The 22198-nt window shown below is 43.9% G+C and overlaps 3 protein-coding genes and 2 long non-coding RNA genes across 7 annotated transcripts in view; 3 read left to right on the forward strand and 2 right to left on the reverse strand.

Moving 5' to 3' along the window:
• Positions 1 to 17346, forward strand: LOC128078163 (cytochrome P450 2H1). Of its 2 annotated transcripts, XR_008205337.1 has the most exons (10): positions 1 to 218; positions 870 to 1032; positions 1827 to 1976; positions 2766 to 2926; positions 3210 to 3386; positions 3819 to 3954; positions 4209 to 4396; positions 4922 to 5063; positions 5560 to 6225; positions 17204 to 17346. XR_008205337.1 is itself a non-coding variant. In XM_052678135.1 (9 exons), exons 1-9 carry the CDS (start codon positions 42 to 44, stop codon positions 5739 to 5741), a joined length of 1476 nt encoding a protein of 491 aa, XP_052534095.1. In that variant the 5' UTR covers positions 1 to 41; the 3' UTR covers positions 5742 to 6536. The 2 variants fall into 2 exon arrangements, 1 of the variants encoding a protein (XP_052534095.1); XM_052678135.1 differs by lacking the exon at positions 17204 to 17346 and having other exon boundaries at positions 5560 to 6536.
• LOC128078178 (uncharacterized) overlaps positions 1 to 22198 on the reverse strand; it is a 52187-nt gene that overhangs the window by 6271 nt on the left and 23718 nt on the right. The window contains exon 2 of the long non-coding RNA XR_008205355.1: positions 16000 to 16199. This is a non-coding gene — a long non-coding RNA (uncharacterized LOC128078178). The remainder of the gene's footprint in view (positions 1 to 15999; positions 16200 to 22198) is intronic.
• Positions 10575 to 22198, forward strand: part of LOC128078162 (cytochrome P450 2H1-like) — a 24659-nt gene continuing 13035 nt past the window's right edge. The window contains exons 1-10 of one of the 2 annotated variants that reach the window (XR_008205336.1): positions 10575 to 10631; positions 11029 to 11253; positions 11904 to 12066; positions 12863 to 13012; positions 13798 to 13958; positions 14247 to 14423; positions 14801 to 14936; positions 15191 to 15378; positions 15896 to 16037; positions 16539 to 17203. Coding sequence is in view for 1 of the 2 variants with exons in the window: in XM_052678134.1 (XP_052534094.1) it covers positions 10590 to 10631; positions 11029 to 11253; positions 11904 to 12066; positions 12863 to 13012; positions 13798 to 13958; positions 14247 to 14423; positions 14801 to 14936; positions 15191 to 15378; positions 15896 to 16037; positions 16539 to 16691 (1537 nt within the window). In the remaining variant the exon portion in view is untranslated. The remainder of the gene's footprint in view (positions 10632 to 11028; positions 11254 to 11903; positions 12067 to 12862; positions 13013 to 13797; positions 13959 to 14246; positions 14424 to 14800; positions 14937 to 15190; positions 15379 to 15895; positions 16038 to 16538; positions 17204 to 22198) is intronic. The other variant, XM_052678134.1, reaches the window with a different exon arrangement.
• LOC128078181 (uncharacterized) lies at positions 12872 to 13881 on the reverse strand. Its single transcript, XR_008205357.1, has 2 exons — positions 13776 to 13881; positions 12872 to 13539 (listed from the first exon to the last, which is right to left on the reverse strand). It is a non-coding gene; the product is annotated as an uncharacterized LOC128078181 (long non-coding RNA).
• Positions 21906 to 22198, forward strand: part of LOC128078165 (cytochrome P450 2H2) — a 24998-nt gene continuing 24705 nt past the window's right edge. Inside the window, exon 1 of the mRNA XM_052678137.1 lies at positions 21906 to 22104. Coding sequence (XP_052534097.1) covers positions 22087 to 22104 — 18 coding nt within the window. The 5' untranslated portion in view covers positions 21906 to 22086. The remainder of the gene's footprint in view (positions 22105 to 22198) is intronic.

Below are 22198 nucleotides of genomic sequence, written 5' to 3' on the forward strand. Positions count from 1 at the left end.
TCAAACTCATCTGACAATTTGCATCCCTTCCTCAGCCCGCCATGGAGTTCTTGGGATGGCCAACAATCCTCTTGCTGGCCTGCATCTCATGCCTTCTCATTGCTGCATGGAGAAGTACATCACAAAGAGGGAAGGAGCCTCCTGGTCCCACACCAATCCCCATAATTGGAAATGTTTTTCAGCTAAACCCAAGGGACTTGATGGAAAGCTTCAAGGAGGTAAGAACGTCTCTTTCTTTCCTGCATTGCCTCTAGGACAAAGCCCAGTCCACACAGTCTCAGCTTAATTCATGTTTGCTTTTGATGTATTACGCTGCCAATTGCAGTAACCATGCTGATGTTGAGACTGCATTGGCCTCACACCAGTACTGCAGTATACCGTAGATTTCTAGACAAGGTCCTGATGCATTCACCATATCATCCACAACCCCTTTGTGCAAATCTCTTCACTGCCCTGGCAAAAGACCACAGCCCTGATTTATAGAGGACCATTGCTCTATTTTCTTGCCTCAGCCCCCAGCAATTAGGTATAATCTCATGGGAGGGGAATTTGTGAGTGCAAGGACCAAACAAAGGAGTTTGAAGGCGAATGGCACCACCTGTTCCCTCCCATGGATATTGTCATGCATCTGTCAAAAAAAAAACAAACGCCTGTGCTGCAGTGCCTGTAAGAGAATAGGTGGAGTGAGTTTGGCTGTGGAGCCTGATCCTGAGGGTACTGTGATGGGATGGTGGTGGATGGATGGGAAAGGGCTGAGGAATGAATTGCTTTCCAGAGATCTTATTCACCAGGTGAAGACCTGCAAACTTAATTTCCCATGATTAACATGCACAAGTAGACTGTGTTCCTTGTGTTCTTCCTTCCTACAGCTCAGCAAAACGTACGGCCCCATCTTCACAATACATCTAGGCCTCAAAAAGGTTGTGGTGCTCTATGGCTACGATGTTGTGAAAGAAGCCCTAATTGATAATGGAGAAGCCTTCAGTGGGAGAGGAGTACTGCCTATGCTTGAAAAACTCTTCAAGGGCCTAGGTACTTCCTGGTAATATTGCCATACAGAACTGATCATGTCCTTGGTACAGGAATGCACCTGTAAGGGCAGTGGAGGAGCGAGTGGTGGACTTCAAGTACTACATTTACACATAAAAATGAGGAATAAAGTATTAAAAGCCCAACTCAGTCCTTGGACCTAGCAGTAGGTGGAGAACTGTTTAAGGTCCTAGGCTAGCTCCAGGGAGTTCCTTTCTATTTTCAGCACCTTCAAATTCTGGCTAAAATTTGGTTGACAAAAGGTGCCGCTAAGATATTGCTGTTATTCTTCCATTTCTGAAAATCCTGCCCAAGGCCCTACAGCACAGGTGCCATCAAATGGAAATTCCAGAGTACAACACTGACAAGCAAATAAAGGCTGTCCTGGTTAAGGGTCATACTAACATGAGGCCCTGGGCTCATTCAACACAACAGTTCCCACTAGACTGTTTATCCAGGCAAATGGTTATTCCATGCTATTATTTTTTATTTCCTCAATGTATTCGGTGATGATACAATGCATAAAGCATTTGGGAATTCATCTTAGCCATCTGCTTGTGGCCAAGTTGACTTTAGTACCAGTGCTGCCTTTTTATTGACAGCCCAGTGTCATTTCTCTTATTCTGGAAATAAACAATGGTGCCTTGGTCAGATTGATCAATTTGTCACCTCCAGAACTGCAGGAATGTTAGGATTTGGGGCATACAGCAATTGTGGTAGGTATTTATTCCAGAAAATCGTGTGGGGGGCAGAAAGCTTACTTCCTCATGGAGGTTTGCTGTTTTTTCTTGTAACAGGCATTGTGACCAGCAATGGGGAGACCTGGAGACAACTGCGAAGATTTGCCCTCACCACCCTGCGTGATTTTGGAATGGGGAAGAAGGGCATTGAGGAGCGAATCCAGGAGGAAGCTCGTTTTCTGGTGGAGAGGATCAGGAACACACATGGTAGGACACTGACGTGCATCTGCTGGGAAACCTTGCAGACCTGCAATGAGACTGTAACAAAATTCAGTCTGGATTCACAGATAAAAATCCCTGTCGAGAATCTGAGAAAACATGCTCTTTTCATCTCACTGATTCTGCACTGTATGTGCCTCACTGTACAGCCAACAAGGAGTCATGGGCAAGGCACAGAAGGGCTGGCTCCAGAGCTGCATGGAAGAGGCTGATCCATAACAATATAATTAACTGTTGTCTCTTTCGTTCCCTTCAGGATTTCATACCTTCCCATCTTGATGATTCTCATCTTCCATACTTGAGATATACCTTACTGCAGTCTCTGGGCTCAACTTTCCTGTCTGTCATGGATCTAATCTCACTTTTCCTCACGCTTCCATCATAGTTATTTCCTTAGAATATTCTGTAGCCATGCTGTCAAAACTCTACTTTTGATCACAGGTGTCTGATGATTCTTTGGGTTTTCATGGTTTTCTTCAGGCAGCCTCTAATAAACAGTCTGTCCTGCTGCAAGACCTCTGTCAGATGAAGGGGAAACAAGTCACTCAGACTTTCTGTAGAAAGAACAGGGCAAAACAGGGTCTTCAAAAATTCAGACAGGAAAATCACTTATGTACAAGCAGAGAATATCCAATTGGATAAACCTCTCACTATCTTCTTTAAAGACTGCACAAATCTGGGTCTCAAGTGAATGCAAAACTTCCTTGGAGCTATAAGGGGAGGAGATGATGACTAAAGTACTGAAAGCAAGTTACCTTTCTGTTGTTGCTGTTGCAGAGAAACCTTTCAACCCTGGTAAATTCTTAATCCATGCTGTTTCCAACATCATCTGCTCCATTGTATTTGGGGATCGGTTTGACTATGAGGACAAGAAGTTTCTCAATTTAATTGAAATGCTGGAAGAAAACAACAAGTACCAGAACAAAATACAAACACAGGTTTGAGCAATTTCATTAATACATGAATTAATGGTTTAGGTTATTAGTGTTATATTCATTTGTGTTACTCATTTATCATTGGCATGCTATTTCATTTTATGGAAATCTCATTGTACTTCCAGAGCAGAACAGAACTGCTAAAGCAGTTCAAGTAAATTCACTCCTTGAGTATAGTGAAACCATGATGCAGAAGAGTCTACTGCTTCTCATACTAACAGTCAGGGGAAAAAATGACTGCAAGCACATCAACCAAAATAGGCATTTCCTCCTTTTATCATTGCAGCTCTACAACTTCTTCCCAACCATCTTAGATTCTTTACCTGGACCTCATCAAAAACTAATAAAAAACATTGATAAAGTTGATGACTTCATAACTGAAATCGTAAAAGCACACCAGGAATCTTTTGATCCCAGCTGCCCTCGAGATTTTATTGATGCTTTTATCAACAAAATGCAACAGGTAATGTAAGAGTGAGCGAGTGAGAGCTCTTCGGATGATGGGAAAACAACCGTTTGAATCCTTGCATTGCCTCCCAGTTGTAGCAGCACACTGGGCTTTGGCAAATACAGAGGGAAATTTGCTTTTCTTGGCACCTTCATTCTCCCCCCTCCATTTCCCTTTGAAAGATTTGTAAGCACAGTGCTAACAGTGGCATACAGCACTAGCCAAAGCTGGGAAAGCTGTTGACCAGCCTCACCGAGGTAATTCCACACACTTCCCAAGTTATCTCAGGTGTCATATAAGAACTGTTATCCTGATGTCCTGGGCAGGGTTGTATTTTTGAAAAGACATCAGGTGAGTCTAAAAGCATACGGCATAGGCACAAGTTGTCCTTTGTAGAAAAGCTTCTTACTGTTTTCACTCAAAGAATCCTGCCAAATTTCCCTCCAGGAGAAAGGGAACTCTATTTTCACTGTTGAATCCTTGACCAGAACCACACTTGACTTGTTCCTTGCGGGAACTGGGACAACCAGCACCACACTGAGATACGGACTCCTGATTCTCCAGAAATACCCAGAGATTGAAGGTAAGAGGAAAGGGAATATTTACTTGAAGATATATCATAGGCCATGGGTTCAAAGCAGACAGTTTGTGTCACTACCACTGGTGGCAACAGTCCCTAATAGCAGAGATGTCCATCAGTCTTAGCTTTACTTCCAGCAGAGAGCCATCAGTACCAAGTATGTTCCTGTGTTCTTGAGAGGGGGAAAAGCAAGCCTTGCTGCAACTGTGAGGAAAGGCTTTGGGAAACATCCATTCAATTTACTTATTCCCCAACAGAGAAAATTCACAAAGAGATTGACCGTGTGGTGGGCCGAGACCGAAGCCCCTGCATGGCAGACAGGAGCCAGATGCCATACACAGATGCTGTGATCCATGAAATCCAGAGATTCATTGATTTCCTTCCCCTCAACGTTCCACATGCTGTGACCAAGGACATCAAGCTCAGAGACTATTTCATACCCAAGGTCTGTTGCTGGGAACATCCATAATCCCCTGCTGTGCTATATTAATTATGCTTTACTTAAATCACATACACACTGGAGAGCAATACGGAATCAGCAGTATTTGATTTCTAAGAGCGAGTGGTCCTTCTCTGGTGATGCTATGCACTGAGTTGTACAATGTTGTAGCATTCCTTTCATGAACCAGTCTTTTCCTACTTTTTGTTTCCAATACAAACAGTTATACTGCTGTTACTCTATGAACTGCAACTACGAGGACAGGTAGCTAGCTGGCTGCCAGATATGAATGGCTGCTGTGAAAAAAAGCTTCCTACATGTCCCCAGCACTCTACCGCTGGCACTTTTTGCATTTGCACCAGCTTTTCTCATGGGATTTCAACACTTAATTCTGGCAGACAGTGAAGCTTACTGGGATCACACAGCAGTCACCAAAGCAAGGCTTTTCATGTATTCAGCCCTGGGGACTGATCGATGGGGCTTCACTTTGGCATGTCTCCACTTATCTTTCTCCTCTCTATTCTTATTCAGGACACCGTGATATTCCCTTTGCTGTCTCCCATCCTGCAAGACTCCAAGGAATTTCCTAATCCAGAAAAATTTGACCCGGAACATTTCCTGAATGCAAATGGTACCTTCAGAAAGAGTGACTACTTCTTGCCATTTTCCACAGGTAAAGAGCTCTTTCTACGTCAGGACCTAGACTATCCTCTCCCAGAACCTCTTCAGACATTTCAGTGGCTCTGTGATCCCTGTCTGAACAGTGATGTCTGCAGATCTGCTGCTCACTTCTGGGCAGCTAAGCTCTGCCCCATATACTACAGTCTCAGTTTACCTCCCTTTCTTAACAAGTACCAGAGCTCCTCTGATGCATCCTCGAAGATGCATGAAGTGGGACTTGTAGCCATGCCACTTCTCTCTCCTAGCTAGCCATAAAGCAGCAACACAACACGAGAAACTGAAACCTTCCAATTGCATTGGCCCACCCCGTACTCTCACACTGTTCTGAACACTGAGACCTCAGTTTAATTCACTTCACTTCCCCAGAAGGATGCAGTGCTGCATGCCCACTCTGAGACGTCGGAACTCTCACGGCAGAGGGGTTAAAATAAGTTACCAGCAAAAGTACTCTACCATCATCTCCTGTTCTCCTCATTCTTTCCTTGCAGGAAAACGCATCTGTGCAGGAGAAGGTCTGGCCCGGATGGAGATATTCTTATTTTTAACATCCATCCTGCAGAACTTTACTCTGAAGCCCGTTGTAGATCGCAAGGATGTTGACATTTCTCCCATAGTCACCTCTCTGGCAAATATGCCCCGACCTTACGAGATCTCATTTATTCCACGTTAGACAAGTGAAGACAGTTGTCAAGCCACCACCAACATCAGAACTCTTCTTGGACAACAGTCATTGCCCACCCTGATGTGATTGAGACAATCAGATAACTTCCTAAATTCTTTACAGACACAAGATTTATACTTTTCTATGTGATCCGGGAAGGACCTGCTCCAGCAGAAAACAATCCTCCACAAAGCTTAGACTCCCACACGCTGTCCAAAATAGGTACATACCTTGACTATTTCTTTTCACTCATTTAGAAGAAATGCATTCTGGCTTTGAGACACCATCTAGAAAACCTCTGGTCTCACTAAGCATGTGGGAACTGGCTGGACTGCACTTACTGGGCCTGTCAGAATTAAAAGAGCAATTAAGCACTGCTCATTGAGAGAAAAGAGCGTGAAATAATGCTGGGATCTCCATGAAGGCAGCTTGAATCTTCCCATTACTTTTTTGAAGTATGTAAGAATCACTGAGGAAACTTGACGAGCTTCAGGTAAAGGCTTTCTATGAGCTAACAAAGAAATGTAGGACAGGCATTTCCCAGATCGATCACATTCTCTGCAGTGTAGCTTACTGTAATTGCAGTGACAGAGCTGAGTCTGAGCTATGTGGAATAATACAGCAGTTGAAATGTCACCACAGGAGCATTAATGAATGGGCAGGTAAGCAGCCAAACGTTCATTTCTTTCGCTGTGTTAATAGCCTTGAAATACCACGAGTTATTTGTTTGGTGCAACAAAAGCTCAAAGAAAATATACATCACAGATTGACAGACAAACAAATAAAGAAAATACATGAAAAATATCACCTATCTTGTTAGAATTTGTAACCTGGACCAAGTGTTAGAAGTCGACTTTTCAGAAAGACAAAAAAAAAAAAAAAAAAAAAGGAAAAGCTCATTGTGCTTCCTTCAACTTTGCCATGGCTAAGTGGCTTGGGAGGCAACCTGCCTGTTCCAGACACTTTCCTCCATGCTGAACAGACAAGAAGGCAGCCTGTGCCAAGCAGCAAAAGGAGGAGAAAAAAAAAAGAAAAAAAAAAAAAGCTGTAGGTCCCAGAGACTCCACCATCATATGGAGCAGAAATCAGAGCCCAGAGAAGCACCAAAGCCGTGCCCTACCAGTCTCACCTGGCGTCTCACTGTGCCGTGGTACAAGCAGCAGTGCAAGTGCAACCAATGGCTGCTTGCATTTCCACTGAATTCACCTGATGGAACACAAAGCGGAATTAGCACTTCCTGAGAGATTAAGGGTCAGATGTTTTGTCACCTGCTAAACTGGACAACATTACTTAGAAAGGAACAGGCAATAAAAGTCTCTCTCTCCATACAGCCATACTGCTCTTTTCTGTGCCTGCTCACGCTCAGTGCTGTCAAGGCTCTTACTTCTGGTGGGCCAGTACACAGAAAATCGTATCTTATTTGCAGAACTGAGGCCGGGCTACTTGACTTCCCATGGCAGATTTGACACAAAGTCTTGTCACTCAGCAACACAAAGAGTGGCTTTAACCTTGATTAATTCATTCTTTGCCCTGTTGCTATTAATTCCAAGGACTTAAGAACATCTGGAAGTATAAAGAGTTGCTAGGGAGCTGGAAAGCACCTGTGGAAGCGTCAGCCAGTTGGCCAAGTGGTAACAGAGGACAGAACCAGCAGGGTTCAGGCCCACTAAAGAGGTCCCTGAGTTTCTTGTCTATGAAACACCCCAGGAAATAAATAAAAAAGCCACTTGAGCTGTTTCCCCTAGCAGGGCAGCAGCACTTGCCTGAGCCACCATTCTAAGTTAATATGACATTAATCAGTAAACGGCAGATGTGTTCCAGCATGACTGAGACACTCCCAAGTTGGGCACTTGAGCATAATGAATGCAGAGGCAGCAGCAAAAAACAAAACTGTAGGCTCTGCTACAACAAGAGAGGCCTTAAGGAAAGCAAAGGCACTAACAGTCACTGCTGTAGACACTTCCTTCTAAAGCAAAGAAGAGGAGAGATCTCAGATCTCAAAGAAACACAGTTTCACTCCTTCCAGAAAAAGAGAGGAACAACACCCTAGCCTTGAAGCCACCATTCCCATCCAAGTGTAAAGAGCACAATCAACAAACACACAAATATCAGAGCAGCATGGAGAGGCTGGCACTTCACAGGCTGTATAACTAGAAGGATTACCATGGTGGAAACAGATAATAAGAATAATAATTAAAAAAAAAAAAAGGAAAACTCAACCATGTCCATGGCTTACAAAAAAAAATGCCAAAGGGAGCAATCTCCAGAAAGAGATCCCTCCCCAGGGGCTGCCTGCCTTAAATGGGGTCTAGGTGAGGTGCAGCCAGGCTCCAACCCTTCCAGTCACACAGCTGAACTGCCTTCACCTGTGCTCCCAGGGCTGACTCAGTGCTCGCCTCAGGTGGTCAATCAGAGGTTCCGGCTGTGATACAGCAGGTCCCATACACCAAGAAATGGATTGAGCTGGAGCTGGAGCTGGATTAAGTAGTAAACATTGAGAATGGGTATCCAAGTAACTGAAATTAAGTTGTCAAAACCTAGGCATGAGGTCTGCACTGGACTTACCTGATTTCTTCAAACGTAACTTGTTCACTGCAGGAACCTCGGTTCCCTACTGCCGTTTGGCCTTCACTTCTCCATGACAGTGCATACTCAGATACCTGAGATTAACAAATACAAAGACCCTGCATTAGAGGGTGGAGGCTTCCACCTTTTTCAGTGTTGGGCCTATCAAACAACTTTGCATGAGACAGCTTTCCTAAATTCCCTACTGATGTCATCTCAAAGCTCAGGTTATTTCAGCCTTAATAAAGGCTCTGCGTATTAAGACAGAAATCACTGACTATCAGCAAATGCTTATCTCCAGATTTGGTATCCGTTGCTTTGTTTCCTGGACGTGATACCAATATCTCCACCTCCCATGTTAGTTAAGCACATGCATTCATCTTGTATTAACTATTAAAAAATAATGGCTGCATGCACAGCTTTGAGCCAAGCCGAAGTGGTTTCCATCAGAAGGCTTCTCAAGCTCTAATCTTTTGGGACTGTAATTTAAACTCACTGATTTCCTGCAAATTCTGAAAGACAAAAAGAGAGAGTTGCTTCTGAGCCTCTTCCAGCAGGCCTGAACTTCAAGGCCTGAACACAATCACTTACAGAAAATTTGGAACAGATTTAATGGAGGAGGTACAGTCTGAGCAGGACATCTGTGGTTGTAGCATGGGAGACATTCAGTAGCACAAATGAGTAGAACTGACGAACCTCCTGTGTGGCAGAATTTGTGTCGTGCACCTGGTTCCAATCAGCTGCACAGGGCCTTTCTGAGGTTTTATATTGTCACTTGGTGAACTTGCACATCATCATTTCTCTTGAACGTATGCACAGTTGGCAAAGCACGCACACTTGTCAACTTAGTGTCCCAGTTCCTGACTTGCTGCCTGGCTTGGGGAAGGGCCTCTTCTCATTTCATGTTGACTATAATTTGAAGCTAATCTCTATTCAAGGATGATCATCAACAGGAACAACAACACAGTGGCTTACTGCTAGAGTCACTGCACAAGCCACACCAAGGCTGATACTACATTAACTTCCTTGCACTTTCCAAGATCAAGCCAGGTGGAATGTGCTACACATTCCAATTGACTGAAGAGCAGAACTCACGTCACTGGCTTGGTCAACTGGCTGAATCAACTGAGTTGTGTTTTGGGTCCTGTGAGTTCAAACACAAATATTTAATCAAATTTTTTGTGCTGACTGGTCAAATGGCATTTCTGCAATCACCTGAAAGATAACAACAAGGTCTTTTTCTTATCTTGAGCCCTACCAGCATAGCATGTTACAAGTATGCATGTTTTGTAAATCATTGAATGCTGAATTTTTCATGGATCTTAATACACGCGGTCATGGCAAAATCTTTGTCTTGTAAGGCAGACACTGACACTGTGCATTTTGGAGTGAGACCTTGTGTTGCTCCTGGCTGTCAGTCGGCAGCAAGTTGTATTCTTGCTGTACATTGGTCAGCAAGAGGAGAGAATCACACTGCGCCTGTACATACAGTTATCACTGCACTTTTGTTTCCATTTTCCTCTTCTGTCTCAGGGAATAGTTTTGATCTCAGCCCCAAACTCCTATTCTTTCCAGTTCCCTCCCTCATCCCACCCGGGGGGAAGAAGCAAACATTTGTGTGGTGTTCAGCTGCCTGATGGGTTAAACCACAACAGGTTATTTTCGTTTTTTGGTACTCTTGGAGCACTTAGGTGGTGTAGAGGCCCACTTAATATCCAGTTTCCTCTTCTATGTGCTTGATCTGCCAGAAGGCAGAAGAATGCCTTCCAGAGGTGCTGGCGCACTTGCAGGTTTGCCTCCGGTACAGTCTCTTGCTTTTCTGTGTCCTTGCATAGAGGCTGCCCCAAAAGTAGTTGGAGCAGGGGCTGCTGCTGCAGCACACTCGTGACGCACGTCTCTTTCCTCACTAAAGCATATCAAACACACAGTCTTGTCTCAGAATTTGTATCCCAGAAACTAGATCTGGATACTATGTTACATGTGAGGAAGAGTAGTCAGAAGTGTAGTACATCACCTATGCTTTTGTGTTCTATTAAATAACTACTACTAATAAAACCATTCAGTCTGTTACACCCTGATCAGAATGACATTAACTTTCATGGATCTTCACACCTTCTCTGGATATTCAGAAAGTTTCTTGAAACATCACACGTCGAAGGAGAGCACAGGCTGCCACAGGGCTCTGTGCTTTGTGGATAACTTTTCAAATCTTCCAGCAATTGCTATGGATACTGTGGACTGTATAAAAGAGATTGGGAAAAATGCAGTTTTTTTCCCAAGAAATCTGCATGCATGACCTCAGACCAATGTTCTCACTCCGTTCAAGAAGTGAAGGTGAAATACCTATAAAACACTTGTGAAGATGCCCCTATTTCATCCACAGCTCCCTCCACTCCACACACATGTTGGAGAAGCAGCCAGAAATCACCCTAGGCATAAGGACAACAGCAAGCATGCATTCAGCAGATGAGCTCTAGTATTTCTGCATTTTGAGATCATTTGGCAGCATTAGACAGTTATTGGTACCACATGGATGATTACCCAAAGGAACACAAGCTGTATGTGTAAAAAAAAGTCAGAGTTAACAATGAGTTCATCCCTAGTTTGCTCATTCTAATCTTGAGCAGATTAATAAGTAATCTGCTGCCTCAGCAGGAACAGGGAGGTGATATTGGCTGATTTAATCTACGTGTTTTTCTTCTACAGCTTATAAATAACCTCCGGTTTGCAGGTCCCAGGTCAAACTCTTCAGCACTTGACATCCCTTCCTCAGCACACCATGGAGTTCTTGGGATGGCCAACAATCCTCTTGCTGGCCTGCATCTCATGCCTTCTCATTGCTGCATGGAGAAGTTCATCACAAACAGGGAAGGAGCCTCCTGGTCCCACACCAATCCCCATAATTGGAAATGTTTTTCAGCTGAACCCAAGGGACTTGATGGAAAGCTTCAAGGAGGTAAGAATGTCTCTTTCTTTCCTGCATTGCCTTTGGGACAAAGCCCAGCCCACACAGTCTCAGCTTAATTCATGTTTGCTTTTGATGTATTACGCTGCCAATTGCAGTAACCATACTGGTGTTGACACTGCATTGGCCTCACACCAGTACTGCAGTATACCGTAGATTTCTAGACAAGGTCCTGATGCATTCACCATATCCACCACAATCCCTTTGTGCAAATCACTTCACTGCCCTGGCAAAAGAGCACAGCCCTGATTTATGGAGGACCTTTGCTCTATTTTCTTGCCTCAGTCCCCAGCAATTAGGTATAATCTCATGGGAGGGGAATTTGTGAGTGCAAGGACCAAACAAAGGAGTTTGAAGGCGAATGGCACCACCTGTTCCCTCCCATGGATATTGTCATGCATCTGTCAAAAAAAAACAAACGCCTGTGCTGCAGTGCCTGTAAGAGAATAGGTGGAGTGAGTTTGGCTGTGGAGCCTGATCCTGAGGGTACTGTGATGGGATGGTGGTAGATGGATGGGAAAGGGCTGAGGAATGAATTGCTTTCCAGAGATCTTATTCACCAGGTGAAGACCTGCAAACTTAATTTCCCATGATTAACATGCACAAATAGACTGTGTTCCTTGTGTTCTTCCTTCCTACAGCTCAGCAAAAAGTACGGCCCTATCTTCACAATACATCTAGGCCTCAAAAAGGTTGTGGTGCTCTATGGCTACGATGTCGTGAAAGAAGCCCTAATTGATAACGGAGACGCCTTCAGTGGGAGAGGAACACTGCCTATGCTTGAAAAACTCTTCAAAGGCCTAGGTACTTCCCTGGAAATATTGCCATACAGAACTGATCATGTCCTTGGTACAGGAATGCACCTGTAAGGGCAGTGGAGGAGCGAGTGGTGGACTTCAAGTACTACATTTACACATAAAAATGAGGAATAAAGTATTAAAAGCCCAACTCAGTCCTTGGACCTAGCAGTAGGTGGAGAACTGTTTAAGGTCCTAGGCTGGCTCCAGGGAGTTCCTTTCTATTTTCAGCACCTTCAAATTCTGGCTAAAATTTGGTTGACAAAAGGTGCCGCTAAGATATTGCTGTTATTCTTCCATTTCTGAAAATACTGCCCAAGGCCCTACAGCACAGGTGCCATCAAATGGAAATTCCAGAGTACAACACTGACAAGCAAATAAAGGCTGTCCTGGTTAAGGGTCATACTCAACATGAGGCCCTGGGCTCATTCAACACAACAGTTCCCACTAGACTGTTTATCCAGGCAAATGGTTATTCCATGCTATTATTTTTTACTTCCTCAATGTATTCGGTGATGATACAATGCATAAAGCATTTGGGAATTCATCTTAGCCATCTGCTTGTGGCCAAGTTGACTTTAGTACCAGTGGTGCCTTTTTATTGACATGCCAGTGTCATTTCTCTTATTCTGGAAATAAACAATGGTGCCTTGGTCAGATTGATCAATTTGTCACCTCCAGAACTGCAGGAATGTTAGGATTTGGGGCATACAGCAATTATTGTAGATACTTATTCCAGAAAATGGTGTGGGGGGCAGAAAGCTTACTTCCTCATGGAGGTTTGCTGTTTTTTCTTGTAACAGGCATTGTGACCAGCAATGGGGAGACCTGGAGACAACTGCGAAGATTTGCCCTCACCACCCTGCGTGATTTTGGAATGGGGAAGAAGGGCATTGAGGAGCGAATCCAGGAGGAAGCTCGTTTTCTGGTGGAGAGGATCAGGAACACACATGGTAGGACACTGACGTGCATCTGCTGGGAAACCTTGCAGACCTGCAATGAGACTGTAACAAAATTCAGTCTGGATTCACAGATAAAAATCCCTGCTGAGAATCTGAGAAAACATGCTCTTTTCATCTCACTGATTCTGCACTGTATGTGCCTCACTGTACAGCCAACAAGGAGTCATGGGCAAGGCACAGAAGGGCTGGCTCCAGAGCTGCATGGAAGAGGCTGATCCATAACATTTCCATTAACTGTTCTCTCTTTTTTCCCTTCAGGATTTTATACCTTCCAATCTTGATGATTCTTATCTTCCATACTTGAGATATACCTTACTGCAGTCTCCAGGTTCAACTTTCCTGTCTGTCATGGATCTAATCTCACTTTTCCTCACGCTTCCATCATAGTTATTTCCTTAGAATATTCTGTAGCCATGCTGTCAAAACTCTACTTTTGATCACAGGTATCTGAAGTTTCTTTGGGTTTTCATGGTATTCTTCTGGCAGTCTCTAATAAACAGTCTGTCCTGCTGCAAGACCTTTGTCAGATGAAGGGGAAACAAGTCACTCAGACTTGCTGTAGAAAGAACGGGGCAAAACAGGGACTGAAAGAATTGAGGCAGGAAAATCAGTTATGTACAAGTAGAGAATATCCAATTGGATAAACCTCTCACTATCTTCTTAAAGGACAGCACAAATCTGGGTCTCAACAGAATGCAAAACTTCCTTGGAGTTATAAGGGGAGATGATGACTAAAGTACTGAAAGCAAGTTACCTTTCTGTTGTTGCTGTTGCAGAGAAACCTTTCAACCCTGGTAAATTCTTAATCCATGCTGTTTCCAACATCATCTGCTCCATTGTATTTGGGGATCGGTTTGACTATGAGGACAAGAAGTTTCTCAATTTAATTGAAATGCTGGAAGAAAACAACAAGTACCAGAGCAAAATACAAACACAGGTTTGTGCAATTTCATTTCATTAATACATGAATTAATGGCTTAGGTTATTAGTGTTATATTCATTTGTGTTACTCATTTATCATTGGCATGCTATTTCATTTTATGGAAATCTCATTGCACTTCCAGAGCAGAACAGAACTGCTAAAGCAGTTCAAGTAACTTCGCTCCTTGAGTATAGTGAAACCATGATGCAGAAGAGTCTACTGCTTCTCATAGTGACAGTTAGGGGAAAAAATGACTGCAAGCACTTCAACCAAAATACACATTTCCTCCTTTTATCATTGCAGCTCTACAACTTCTTCCCAACCATCTTAGATTTTTTACCTGGGCCTCATCAAAAAGTAATAAAAAACATTGATAATGTTGATGACTTCATAATTGAAATCGTAAAAGCACACCAGGAATCTTTTGATCCCAGCTGCCCTCGAGATTTTATTGATGCTTTTATCAACAAAATGCAACAGGTAATGTAAGAGTGAGCAAGTGAGAGCTCTTTGGATGATGGGAAAACCACCATTTGAATCCTTGCATTGCCTCCCAGTTGTAGCAGCACACTGGCCCTTGGCAAATACAGAGGGAAATTTTCTTTTCTTGGCACCTTCATTCTCTCCCCTCCATTTCCCTTTGAAAGATTTGTAAGCACAGTGCTAACAGTGGGAACACACTTCCCATGTTATCTCAAGTGTCATATAAGAACTGTTATCCTGATGTACTGGGCAGGGTTGTATTTTTGAAAAGACATCAGGTGAGTCTAAAAGCATACGGCATAGGCACAAGGCATCCTTTGTAGAAAAGCTTCTTACTGTTTTCACTCAAAGAATCCTGCCAAATTTCCCTCCAGGAGAAAGGGAACTCTATTTTCACTGTTGAGTCCTTGACCAGGACCACACTTGACTTGTTCCTTGCGGGAACTGGGACAACCAGCACCACACTGAGATTCGGACTCCTGATTCTCCAGAAATACCCAGAGATTGAAGGTAAGAGGAAAGGGAATATTTACTTGAAGATATATCATAGGCCATGGGTTCAAAGCAGACAGTTTGTGTCACTACCACTGGTGGCAACAGTCCCTAATAGCAGAAATGTCCATCAGTCCTAGCTTTACTTCCAGCAGAGAGCCATCAGTACCAAGTATGTTCCTGTGCTCTTGGGAGGGGGAAAAGCAAGCCTTGCTGCAACTGTGAGGAAAGGCTTTGGGAAACATCCATTCAATTTACTTATTCCCCAACAGAGAAAATTCACAAGGAGATTGACCGTGTGGTGGGCCGAGACCGAAGCCCCTGCATGGCAGACAGGAGCCAGATGCCATACACAGATGCTGTGGTCCATGAAATCCAGAGATTCATTGATTTCCTTCCCCTCAACGTTCCACATGCTGTGACCAAGGACACCAAGCTCAGAGACTATTTCATACCCAAGGTCTGTTGCTGGGAACATCCATAATCCCCTGCTGTGCTATATTAATTATGCTTTACTTAAATTACATACACACTGGAGAGCAATACGGAATCAGCAGTATTTGATTTCTGAGAGGGAGCTGTTCTTCTCTGGTGATGCTATGCACTGAGTTGTACAATGTTGTAGCCTTCCTTTCATGAACCAGTCTGTGCCTACTATTTGTTTCCAATACAAACAGTTATTACTCTATGAACTGCAACTATGAGGACAGGTAGCTAGCTGGCTGCCAGATATGAATGGCTGCTGTGAAAAAAAGCTTCCTACATGTCCCCAGCACTTCACCACTGGCACTTTTTGCATTTGCACCAGCTTTTCTCATGGGATTTCAACACTTAATTCTGGCAGACAGTGAAGCTTACAGGGATCACACAGCAGTCACCAAAGCAGGGCTTTTCATGTATTCAGCCCTGGGGACTGATCGATGGGGCTTCACTTTGGCATGTCTCCACTTAACTTTCTCCTCTCTATGCTTATTCAGGACACCATGATATTCCCTTTGCTGTCTCCCATCCTGCAAGACTCCAAGGAATTTCCTAATCCAGAAAAATTTGACCCGGAACATTTCCTGAATGCAGATGGTACCTTCAGAAAGAGTGACTACTTCTTGCCATTTTCCACAGGTAAAGAGCTCTTTCTATGTCAGGACCTAGACTATCCTCTCCCAGAACCTCTTCAGACACTTCAGTGGCTCTGTCATCCCTGTCTGAACAGTGATGTCTGCAGATCTGCTGCTCACTTCTGGGCAGCTAAGCTCTACCCCATATACTACAGTTTCAGTTTACCTCCTTTTCTTAACAAGTACCAGAGCACCTCTGATGCATCCTCCAAGAAAAGATGCATGAAGTGGGACTTGTAGCCATGCCACTTCTCTCTCCTAGCTAGCCATAAAGCAGCAACACAACACGAGAAACTGAAACCTTCAAATTGCATTGGCCCACCCAGTACTCTCACACTGTTCTGAACACTGAGACCTCAGTTTAATTCACTTCACTTCCCCAGAAGGATGCAGTGCTGCATGCCCACTCTGAGACGTCGGAACTCTCACGGCAGAGGGGTTAAAATAAGTTACCAGCAAAAGTACTCTACCATCATCTCCTGTTCTCCTCATTCTTTCCTTGCAGGAAAACGCATCTGTGCAGGAGAAGGTCTGGCCCGGATGGAGATATTCTTATTTTTAACATCCATCCTGCAGAACTTTACTCTGAAGCCCGTTGTAGATCGCAAGGATGTTGACATTTCTCCCATAGTCACCACTCTGGCAAATATGCCCCGACCTTACGAGATCTCATTTATTCCACGTTAGACAAGTGAAGACAGTTGTCAAGCCACCTCCAACATCAGAACTCTTCTTGGACAACAGTCATTGCCCACCCTGATGTGATTGAGACAATCAGATAACTTCCTAAATTCTTTACAGACACAAGATTTATGCTTTTCTATGTGATCATGGAAGGACATGCTGCAGCAGAAAACAATCCTCCACAAAGCTTAGACTCCCACACGCTGTCCAAAATAGGTACATACCTTGACTATTTCTTTTCACTCATTTAGAAGAAATGCATTCTGGCTTTAAGACACCATCTAGAAAACCTCTGGTCTCACTAAGCATGTGGGAACTGGCTGGACTGCACTTACTGGGCCTGTCAGAATTAAAGAGCAATTAAGCACTGCTCATTGAAAGAAAAGAGCATGAAATAATGCTGGGATCTCCATGAATGCAGCTTGAATCTTCCCATTACTTTTTTGAAGTATGTAAGAATCAGTGAGGAAACTTGACGAGCTTCAGGTAAAGGCTTTCTATGAGCTAACAAAGAAATGTAGGACTGGCATTTCCCAGATCGATTACATTCTCTGCAGTGTAGCTTACTGTAATTGCAGTGACAGAGCTGAGTCTGAGCTATGTGGAATAATACAGCAGTTGAAATGTCACCACAGGAGCATTAATGAATGGGCAGGTAAGCATCCAAATAACCTGGACCAAGTGTTAGAAGTCGACTTTTCAGAAAGACAAAAAAAAAAAAAAAAAAAAAAAGGAAAAGCTCATTGTGCTTCCTACAACTTTGCCATGGCTAAGTGGCTTGGGAGGCAACCTGCCTGTTCCAGACATTTTCCTCCATGCTGAACAGACAAGAATGCAGCCTGTGCCAAGCAGCAAAAGGAGAAGAAAAAAAAAAAAAGAAAAAAAAAAAAAACAGAAAAGAAGCTGTAGCTCCCAAAGACTCCACCATCATACAGAGAAGCACCAAAGCCGTGCCCTACCAGTCTCACCTGGCGTCTCACTGTGCCGTGGTACAAGCAGCAGTGCAAGTGCAACCAATGGCTGCTTGCATTTCCACTGAATTCACCTGATGGAACACAAAGCGGAATTAGCACTTCCTGAGAGATTAAGGGTCAGATGTTTTGTCACCTGCTAAACTGGACAACATTACTTAGAAAGGAACAGGCAATAAAAGTCTCTCTCTCCATACAGCCATACTGCTCTTTTCTGTGCCTGCTCACACTCAGTGCTGTCAAGGCTCTTACTTCTGGTGGGCCAGTACACAGAAAATCGTATCTTATTTGCAGAACTGAGGCCGGGCTACTTGACTTCCCATGGCAGATTTGACACAAAGTCTTGTCACTCAGCAACAAAAAGAGTGGCTTTAACCTTGATTAATTCATTCTTTGCCCTGTTGCTATTAATTCCAAGGACTTAAGAACGTCTGGAAGTATAAAGAGTTGCTAGGGAGCTGGAAAGCACCTGTGGAAGCATCAGCCAGTTGGCCAAGTGGTAACAGAGGACAGAACCAGCAGGGTTCAGGCCCACTAAAGAGGTCCTCGAGTTTCTTGTCTATGAAACACCCCAGGAAATAAATAAAAAAGCCACTTGAGCTGTTTCCCCTAGCAGGGCAGCAGCACTTGCCTGAGCCACCATTCTAAGTTAATATGACATTAATCACTAAACGGCAGATGTGTTCCAGCATGACTGAGACACTCCCAAGTTGGGCACTTGAGCATAATGAATGCAGAGGCAGCAGCAAAAAACAAAACTGTAGGCTCTGCTACAACAAGAGAGGCCTTAAGGAAAGCAAAGGCACTAACAGTCACTGCTGTAGACACTTCCTTCTAAGGCGAGGAAGAGGAGAGATCTGAGATCTGAAAGAAACACAGTTTAACTCCTTCCAGAAAAAGAGAGGAACAACACCCTAGCCTTGAAGCCACCATTCCCATCCAAGTGTAAAGAGCACAATCAACAAACACACAAATAGCAGAGCAGCATGGAGAGGCCGGTACTTCACAGGCTGTATAACTAGAAGGATTACCATGGTGGAAACAGATAATAAGAATAATAATTAAAAAAAAAAAAAAAAAACAGGAAAACTCAGCCACGTCCATGGCTTACAAAAAAAAATACCAAAGGGAGTAATCTCCAGAAAGAGATCCCTCCCCAGGGGCTGTCGGCCTTAAATGGGGTCTAGGTGAGGTGCAGCCAGGCTCCAACCCTTCCAGTCACACAGCTGAACTGCCTTCACCTGTGCTCCCAGGGCTGACTCAGTGCTCGCCTCAGGTGGTCAATCAGAGGTTCCGGCTGTGATTCAGCAGGTCCCATACACCAAGAAATGGATTGAGCTGGAGCTGGAGCTGGATTAAGTAGTAAGCATTGAGAATGGGTATCCAAGTAGCTGAAATTAAGTTGTCAAAACCTAGGCATGAGGTCTGCACTGGACTTACCTGATTTCTTCAAACGTAACTTGTTCACTGCAGGAACCTCGGTTCCCTACTGCCGTTTGGCCTTCACTTCTCCATGACAGTGCATACTCAGATACCTGAGATTAACAAACACAAAGACCCTGCAATACAGGGTGGAGGCTTCCACCTTTTTCAGTGTTGGGCCTATCAAACAACTGTGCTTAGAGACATCTTTCCTAAATTCCCTACTGATGTCATCTCAAAGCTCAGGTTATTTCAGCCTTAATAAAGGCTCTGCGTATTAAGACAGAAATCACTGACTGTCAGCAAATGCTTATCACCAGATTTGGTATCCGTTGCTTTGTTTCCTGGACATGATACCAATATCTCCACCTCCCATGTTAGTTAAGCACATGCATTCATCTTGTATTAACTATTAAAAAATAATGGCTGCATGCACAGCTTTGAGCCAAGCCGAAGTGGTTTCCATCAGAAGGCTTCTCAAGCTCTAATCTTTTGGGACTGTAATTTAAACTCACTGATTTCCTGCAAATTCTGAAAGACAAAAAGAGAGAGTTGCTTCTGAGCCTCTTCCAGCAGGCCTGAACTTCAAGGCCTGAACACAATCACTTACAGAAAATTTGGAGCAGATTTAATGGAGGAGGTACAGTCTGAGCGGGACATCTGTGGTTGTAGCACCGGAGACATTCAGTGGAACAAATGAGTAGAACTGATGAACCTCCTGTGTGGCAGAATTTGTGTCGTGCACCTGGTTCCAATCAGCTGCACAGGGCCTTTCTGAGGTTTTATATTGTCACTTGGTGAACTTGCACATCATCATTTCTCTTGAACGTATGCACAGTTGGCAAAGCACGCACACTTGTCAACTTAGTGTCCCAGTTCCTGACTTGCTGCCTGGCTTGGGGAAGGGCCTCTTCTCATTTCTTGCTGACTATACTTTGAAGCTAGTCTCTATTCAAAGATGATCATCAACAGGAACAACAACACAGTGGCTTACTGCTAGAGTCACTGCACAAGCCACACCAAGGCTGGTACTACATTAACTTCCTTGCACTTTCCAAGATCAAGCCGGAGTGTAACAGTGTGCTACACATTCCAATTGACTGAAGAGCAGAACTCACGTCACTGGCTTGGTCCTGAGTCAACTGAGTTGTGTTTTGGGTCCTGTGAGTTCAAACACAAATATTTAATCAAATCTTTTGTGCTGGCTGGTCAAATGGCATTTCTGCAATCACCTGAAAGATAACAACAAGGTCTTTATCTTATCTTGAGCCCTACCAGCATAGCATGTTACAAGTATGCATGTTTTGTAAATCATTGAATGCTGAATTTTTCATGGATCTTAATACACGCGGTCATGGCAAAGTCTTTGTCTTGTAAGGCAGACACTGACACTGTGCATTTTGGAGTGAGACCTTGTGTTGCTCCTGGCTGTCAGTCGGCAGCAAGTTGTATTCTTGCTGTACATTGGTCAGCAAGAGGAGAGAATCACACTGCGCCTGTACATACAGTTATCACTGCACTTTTGTTTCCATTTTCCTCTTCTGTCTCAGGGAATAGTTTTGATCTCAGCCCACAACTCCTATTCTTTCCAGTTCCCTCCCTCATCCCACCCGGGGGGAAGAAGCAAACATTTGTGTGGTGTTCAGCTGCCTGATGGGTTAAACCACAACAGGTTATTTTCGTTTTTTGGTACTCTTGGAGCACTTAGGTGGTGTAGAGGCCCACTTAATATCCAGTTTCCTCTTCTATGTGCTTGATCTGCCAGAAGGCAGAAGAATGCCTTCCAGAGGTGCTGGCGCACTTGCAGGTTTGCCTCTAGTACAGTCTCTTGCTTTTCTGTGTCCTTGCATAGAGGCTGCCCCAAAAGTAGTTGGAGCAGGGGCTGCTGCTGCAGCACACTCGTGACGCACGTCTCTTTCCTCACTAAAGCATATCAAACACACAGTCTTGTCTCAGAATTTGTATCCCAGAAACTAGATCTGGATACTAGGTTATGTGTGAGGAAGAGTAGTCAGAAGTGTAGTACATCACGTATACTTTTGTGTTCTATTAAATAACTACTACTAATAAAACCATTCATTCCGTTACACCCTGATCAGAAGACATTAACTTTCATGGATCTTCACACCTTCTCTGGATATTCGGAACGTTTCTTGAAACATCACACGTCGAAGGAGAGCACAGGCTGCCACAGGGCTCTGTGCTTTGTGGATAACTTTTCAAATCTTCCAGCAATTGCTATGGATACTGTGGACTGTATAAAAGAGATTAGGAAAAATGCAGTTTTTTTCCCTGGAAATCTGCATGCGTGACCTCAGACCAATGTTCTCACTCCGTTTGAGAAGTGAAGGTGAAATACCTATAAAACACTTGTGAAGATGCCCCTATTTCATCCACAGCTCCCTCCACTCCGCACACATGTTGGAGAAGCAGCCAGAAATCACCCTAGGCATAAGGACAACAGCAAGCATGCATTCAGCAGATGAGCTCTAGTATTTCTGCATTTTGAGATCATTTGGCAGCATTAGACTGTTATTGGTACCACATGGATGATTAACAAAAGGAACACTTTTGTTCCTTTTGTACACAGAAGCTGTATGTGTAAAAAAAAGTCAGAGTTAACAATGACTTCATTCCTAGTTTGCTCATTCTAATCATGAGCAGATTAATAAGTAATCTGCTGCCTCAGCAGGAACAGGGAGGTGATATTGGCTGATTTAATCCACGTGTTTTTCTTCTACAGCTTATAAATAACCTCCGGTTTGCAGGTCCCAGGTCAAACTCATCTGACAATTTGCATCCCTTCCTCAGCCCGCCTTGGAGTTCTTGGGATGGCCAACAATCCTCTTGCTGGCCTGCATCTCATGCCTTCTCATTGCTGCATGGAGAAGTTCATCACAAAGAGGGAAGGAGCCTCCTGGTCCCACACCAATCCCCATAATTGGAAATGTTTTTCAGCTAAACCCAAGGGACTTGATGGAAAGCTTCAAGGAGGTAAGAACGTCTCTTTCTTTCCTGCATTGCCTCTAGGACAAAGCCCAGTCCACACAGTCTCAGCTTAATTCATGTTTGCTTTTGATGTATTACG

Source organism: Tympanuchus pallidicinctus, unplaced genomic scaffold, assembly GCF_026119805.1.
Source record: "Tympanuchus pallidicinctus isolate F22 unplaced genomic scaffold, pur_lepc_1.0 scaffold16, whole genome shotgun sequence".
In the NCBI taxonomy this organism is placed as follows: Eukaryota; Metazoa; Chordata; class Aves; order Galliformes; family Phasianidae; genus Tympanuchus; species Tympanuchus pallidicinctus.

Bases quoted from the DNA above. Each gene is read 5' to 3' on its own strand.
- LOC128078163 (XM_052678135.1), top strand. From the start codon at position 42: ATGGAGTTCTTGGGATGGCCAACAATCCTCTTGCTGGCCTGCATCTCA. The intron at 2,927-3,209 runs GTTTGAGCAATT...TTATCATTGCAG, and splicing joins AGAACAAAATACAAACACAG to CTCTACAACTTCTTCCCAAC. The intron at 3,955-4,208 runs GTAAGAGGAAAG...ATTCCCCAACAG, and splicing joins GAAATACCCAGAGATTGAAG to AGAAAATTCACAAAGAGATT.